This window comes from Gorilla gorilla, chromosome 11 (assembly GCF_029281585.2).
Source record: "Gorilla gorilla gorilla isolate KB3781 chromosome 11, NHGRI_mGorGor1-v2.1_pri, whole genome shotgun sequence".
Lineage (NCBI taxonomy): Eukaryota > Metazoa > Chordata > Mammalia > Primates > Hominidae > Gorilla > Gorilla gorilla.
In genome coordinates this window covers 70,349,639-70,355,638 of record NC_073235.2, presented here as the reverse complement: position 1 = coordinate 70,355,638, position 6,000 = coordinate 70,349,639, and the positions used below count along the sequence as shown (strand labels likewise).

The 6,000-nt window shown below is 37.9% G+C and overlaps 1 protein-coding gene across 5 annotated transcripts in view; it reads right to left on the bottom strand.

Annotated features, from left to right (window-relative positions):
* Positions 1-648: 648 nt before the first annotated feature.
* B3GALT1 (beta-1,3-galactosyltransferase 1) overlaps positions 649-6,000 on the bottom strand; it is a 588,653-nt gene continuing 583,301 nt past the window's right edge. For all 5 annotated transcript variants that reach the window (XM_055380260.2, XM_063694963.1, XM_055380261.2 and 2 more), the window contains one exon: positions 649-5,561. In XM_055380260.2, the coding sequence (XP_055236235.1) occupies positions 4,352-5,332 (981 nt within the window). In that variant the 5' untranslated portion in view covers positions 5,333-5,561 and the 3' untranslated portion in view covers positions 649-4,351. The remainder of the gene's footprint in view (positions 5,562-6,000) is intronic.

Below are 6,000 nucleotides of genomic sequence, written 5' to 3'. Positions count from 1 at the left end.
GCACATCCTGCACATGTACCCCTGAACTTAAAATAAGTTGAAGAAAACAAAGAAAAAAGTGAGTATCTGTTTAGCTAGATCAGGATTGATAATAAAAGGAACTTTTGTCTCTTAAATAGCTCTCAGTCTCTGGCTTACATAATCAGGGATCAGCAATCAACATCTACTTGGCTGCTGTGAAGGATGTCTGAATAAATCTTTTCTGATCCAATTAAACTTCTAAAGTAACATGCAGTATTCCAAAGGATACATGCAGATGAAACAGGACAATGACATTTTTGCCTTAGATTTAACATGTCCTAATTTGCCAAACACATTATTAATAGAATGCCCCCCTGAGTTGGAGTTTGTTGGCATGTTTAACCCATAGACTTTAATACAGAGGCTGGTTAAAATGATTCCTTGAGGCCGCCAAGGGGCAAGTGAATCCCTGTTTCCTAAATCCCAGAGTAGCCACTGGTCTACTTACTAGATGGAATAGTCTCCGTGTTGACTGTTGCACTGGGCTCTTGGGGATGAGCTCTGAATGGCATGAACTATTACCTACATTGAGATTGTGGAAAAGGTTAATGGTAAACGGCAGGGCATCAGCTTTTAACAATCACGTCTCACCAAAGAGATTCTTTCTAAAAGAAGAGAAGTGACACATTTGTTCTCCTTCTGTTTATTTGTCCCAATGGTTTAAAAAAAGTCAGCTTTATGGAACCATAATCTTCCTCATGACAGATGGGCCTGTACATAAGCATCGCGCTTTCAGTCAACAGTTTACATTTCAAGAGGAAGGTGAAGAAAATGTAATGATATCTTCAGTGTCTGTCATTTTTAGTTTTATAACATTGATACAAAAAAATAGTATTCTGATTAGCAGCTTGATTGGCAACCCATGTAACCCTAAATAGTACTACAAACCTGGAGAGTGCACTTTTACAGACAATTACTTTTGGTGAAACAGTATGTACAATTTTGACAAATAAATACATAAATACAATCATTCATATATAACGTTATACCTAAATGTCAATTATCATCAACAAGCGTTGTTCTAGTAAATTACTTCTTTCATTCACAAGTTACTTTGTTGTTTATAAAAACTATTTTCACCTTTACAGAAGAAATGACATAATCAATTCTCCCACTAAACCCACATATTAGGAAAGGTAAAAAATGAATCCCAGATGCTTTAGGTAAATATTCCATTGTCTTTTGATAGAAGAGATTTGACTGAAAAACTTCTTCCTTGGCTCTTCTGTAAATAGTTTATTTTCCCCATATCGTGTCACGCAAAGGGGTTTTATTCTTCTGAATTGAATCCAAATTAAAAGTGATCTTCGTTTTGTTGATTCTGGTTATTTAAAAATACAATATTATATATTGAAATGGACACTTGTTCCAATATAAGAAGACACCAAGCCACCGAAACTAGCCACCAAAGAGAAACGTTTTTCCAAAAAGTAAATTAAAAAAAGGACCTTTAAGAACATAGACACTGATACTGTTATTATCCAGTGCATAATGGAAAAAAAGAGTTTTTGTAAAAATTGAGAGACTCTTGATAGAATACTGTCTAAAACATTGCATATTTTATGTCAGGGAAATGATAAGAATGGCTCAACAGTAATTGAAACAATATTTTGGCCAGTGTCATGTCATAAAATTAACAAAAGTCGAAAGTTAGAGCTTTTTCTTGATCACTTAAACATTTTTTGAACATTCAAAAAACGAAGGGCAAACATGCTTAAGGCTATGAAACACTGGACAAATGGCCTTGCTTCACCAAAAGCTCCATGCAGAAGAAAAGGTTACACAGCAAGCAGATTCTAGCTATACATACAGTTGGGGAGAAGAAAAAACGCCTTTAAAATATATACATGTGGTCTTTGATGAATATTTACATGTTTGTCACATGGGCATTACCTAGCATAAAAAAGTAAGGAAATAGTTCTTTAAGACATATGATTCTCTGATTTTTGCTCCTTTTAAAGATTAGGGCTGTATCATAATGTATGCACACTCATATAAAATGATTCATAGGTGTACATATATGATGTTTATAATGTGTAATTTCTTGACACCAGAGGTGGTTTGACTGAGCATGGGGTAGATGCAAGGCAATAGTATGAGACAGAGGCTTGATTCAGCTGCACAATTCGAAGGTAAACCAAGTAAGAAGTCGTGAGACTTTCCCAGTGATTGGAACTCACAGCAGTTGAGGCTGCAGGTTGGAGGGTGGTTCACCTTGTGCTGATCCATCTCTCCCCAGGTTACCTAATTGCTATTGTCTAATCAAAACCAGCAGTCCTGCTGACCATAAGATGAAGATGTGTTAAGGGATGGGAAGTCTTGTCTCATATCAGGTCCTTTAGGGCGGGGGATGAGAGATCATGTTTTGCAGAATCAAGCCATGACTTCCACTTATTCATTGTGTCTTATCTGTTTGCTATCAACTCCTACGGGGGGCTCCAGGGGTCAGGTTAAAAAATAAGTAAATAAATAAAAAAGGTACACTCTTTCAGCTGTGGGGCTTTCTTTGAGAACAAACAGGTGTTTTCTAATAAATGGTAGAAGATGTGCAATGTGCAGGTTTGCTGACTGCCTATTCTGCTGCTTCTGAAAGAGGTGAACTAGCTTTACCTGCGCTCAAAGTTCTTAGAGAGAATTCAGATTCAGTGGTTCCTGAGATCTAAGTTGTCGTGATGCATTTTGCAAAGTATATGCTTCATTTACTGTAATATACCCCCAGCCAGAGGTTCCTTCCCAAAGAAAGGCAGCTGCCTCTACTTTCAGCACCTTGGGATATCAAGGCAACACACTGACCTAGTCACTTATTCATTGAAACCAGAAGAAATCGCAGAGAAATGGAAGCCTTCCCAAACACCTAAATTACAGCCAAGGAAAAGTCAAAGCCTTGGTAGAATTAGGTGCAGTGATAGTTCACAGCTGATCTTTATTTCAGCAGATTTTATATTAAGATGATATTACTGCTACTGATGACCATCATTGTAATTATGCAATTATTTTAGCATTTAGCATAATGCATGATACATTGCATTACGTAGCACCTTTTAAGCTAAGGATCTCAAAATACTTAGCAAATGCAATTTGCTCTCACAGCACCTGTGAGGTAGGTGTTTTTTACAGCCATTTTTATAAATGAACACATTGAAGCACAAGATTATGATGCCTACTCATATGGCCCAATAAGTATGGTGGCATCAACGGGACCCGAACCTGGCCTTCCCCATCCTTCCTCAATCACAGAGCCCCCAAAATGCCTCATAACAGCATTGCTGCTGAACATGCTCTGGTGTTTTCAGATGTTAGCAAGTAGGGCCAAGTCTTTCAATAATATTGACACCCTTAAAGATTTTCTCATGTGCTTTGCAAATGTGTGTGTGTGGGGGCATCTTATGCTATTGCTAAGCTTATGTTATTTATAATGCATACTTAAATTTGTATTTTCTCTATGTGATTTATTGTTCTCTGGCCTCCAACCAACTTATTTTCTACATAGAGACATATGCCTGCCAGATCCAAAAACTGTGAAATGCACTTAGCGACACTGTCTGGAAGGAAGCAGGTGAGATTACATTTGGCAAAGTTTCCTTGGAGGCACCATTTAATGATTGTTCTGAAAGAGCAAAACAAAAAAGAAAGAAAAAAAAAGAAAAAAAATCTTTTGTTTACTTTGTTAAGTAGCATTTTATACACATTCCACCTGCTGACCAGATTTAATCCTTGGATGAGCAAGCAGAGTTGTCTTCCAAACACATAGAATGTTTGATTCTCAAATTTAAACTCCCATCTATTTAACTGCAGCCACTCTGCAGGTACCAAGTTCATTTCTTGGTGGAACTGCAAATACTGTACATATTACATGGGAATATATGTAAAAATATAATGTAACAACACACGATATTAATAATCACATCCAGTGTGTCTTCCTGACTGTGCATCCTTTCTGAATTGCTTTTGAAAATGGTTTCTATTTGCGTATTAATTTTTGCAGGGATGATATGACACATTACTGTGAGTTTCAGTTTCCCAGAACCAAATTTTTATCTCAGATGCACAGTATGTCAATCCTAAGAGTTGTTTGGAAGTCACTTTTTGAGATAAATAGCAATTCTCTGGGACTGAGAATGAAATCTGGCCCTTCTAACTCATTTATTGTTTCTATGACCAGAGTCTAACATTTATAAATTGGTAATCCAAGAAAAGAATTTATAGCAGGAAGCAAAAACTTTACAAAACCCCTTCACCAGTTCATTTCCCCCAACACCTGGAAAATACCAACACCTCAGGTCCCATTTCTTAAAAAAAGAAAAGAAACATATTTACATTGGTAAAAATCCTAACATCTGAGATGCTTCTTGCTTGACATGTCATTCCAGATTCTGTGCATTTCTTCTGGAGAGATCTGATGCACGGTGATAACTCGGCGATACCTACACAAACTGTAGGCCATTTTCCAGTGATTGAAGCCACTGTTCTGGAAAGGATGTATGCCCAGCTTTCGAAGACACAGTCCCACATATACGTCTTCAAGGTGAAGCAGCCTTGTGTGGAGTGAGGTCTTGTAAATGAGTTCAGCCACATCGGCTGAAAAGATGTAGCCAGTCCCCGAACAGAAAGGTGGGTAGTTACTGTCTGGGTACAAATCCCTGGGCATATACCACTTACTGCGGACGTCCCGAATCGGTCCTCCATTAATGACATAGCCAGTAAAATACCTTCTTCGTGGCTTGGTGGAGGGTTTCAGTAATTTATAAATAAGATTGTCCATGTTTACAAAAATGTCGCTGTCTGTTTTCATGACATACTTGGCTTTTGAACAAAAAGTGGCCACCCATCTCATCCCCATTAATGTTTTGAGGGTAAGGTTATGGTAGGAGTCAATAAAGTCCTCCACGATGATATCATGGAAGATTTGGCTCTCTTGCTCCACCATCTGATTGAGAACAGGATCAGCATTCTTGCCCAGGAGGAACAGGGTGGCTATCTTGATCCCCTTAAAGTTGTTCTCATCCCCCCACGTCTCTCTGATTGCCTGACGGGCATCGAATTCCTTGTGAGTGGTGCTGATGAGGATAACAAGAAAAGGAATGTTTTTCTCACATTTATTGGGCTCGTTGATAAGAAATTCAAAAGAATGTGGGTTGATAGGTCGAGTTCTTATGTTGCCAAAGGTGAAGTTTTTCCTGGCAACTGTTAGGTGGCTGAATGGTTTGGAGCCAGTGTAAGAAGAAGTAGGGCGAGTTATACTCAAGTACCAGAGAGCGCTGGCCCAGCACACAACTGTCAAAACATACAAACAGGAGACCTTTGAAGCCATTGTCTTGAGAACACGTCTATTCCAAATATTGAAGAATACGCCTCCTTGGCACTAGTTTCTTTTCATCTTCCAAAGGCAGCATATTACTAATAAATCTTCAAGTTTGATAGAGAAGCGTGAGGTGGAGATTGTCCATGGGCCTCAGTGGCTGTCTGTCACCTCTGCGCTCATTCTACTTTCTTCCAAATCTGATGGAGGGTTCCATGACTCATAAATCTTCCTCTTAACTCTGCAAAATCAATAAAGTACAGTTGTCATTTAGATTTATGTCATCGTTCTACATCCTGAAATAAACATAACAAGGGTGTAAGAATTGCCCTCAAGGATTAAAATACACATGATCATTCATTTCCATCAGTACCAAAAACTTCCTGTCATAACCATCTCCCCTTTTCCTCTCTCCTTAATAGAAGTTGTGTATGTATATTCATATCCAATTAAGAAATACATACATTATAAATTCTAGATGAAGATGAAGTAAGTGGAACATTAGTCATTTTTAAATAAGAATTCCCCCTCTTCACATGAGGTTTTTTTTTTTTTTTTTTTTTTTTTAACAGTGACATACTTTCTGGCACTAAAGTCTTCTTTCAAGATAGGAAATCTCACCCATGGCCTCATATCTCTTTTCCAGTTTCTGAGTCTGAGCTTTTGTTTGCTTGATTCTG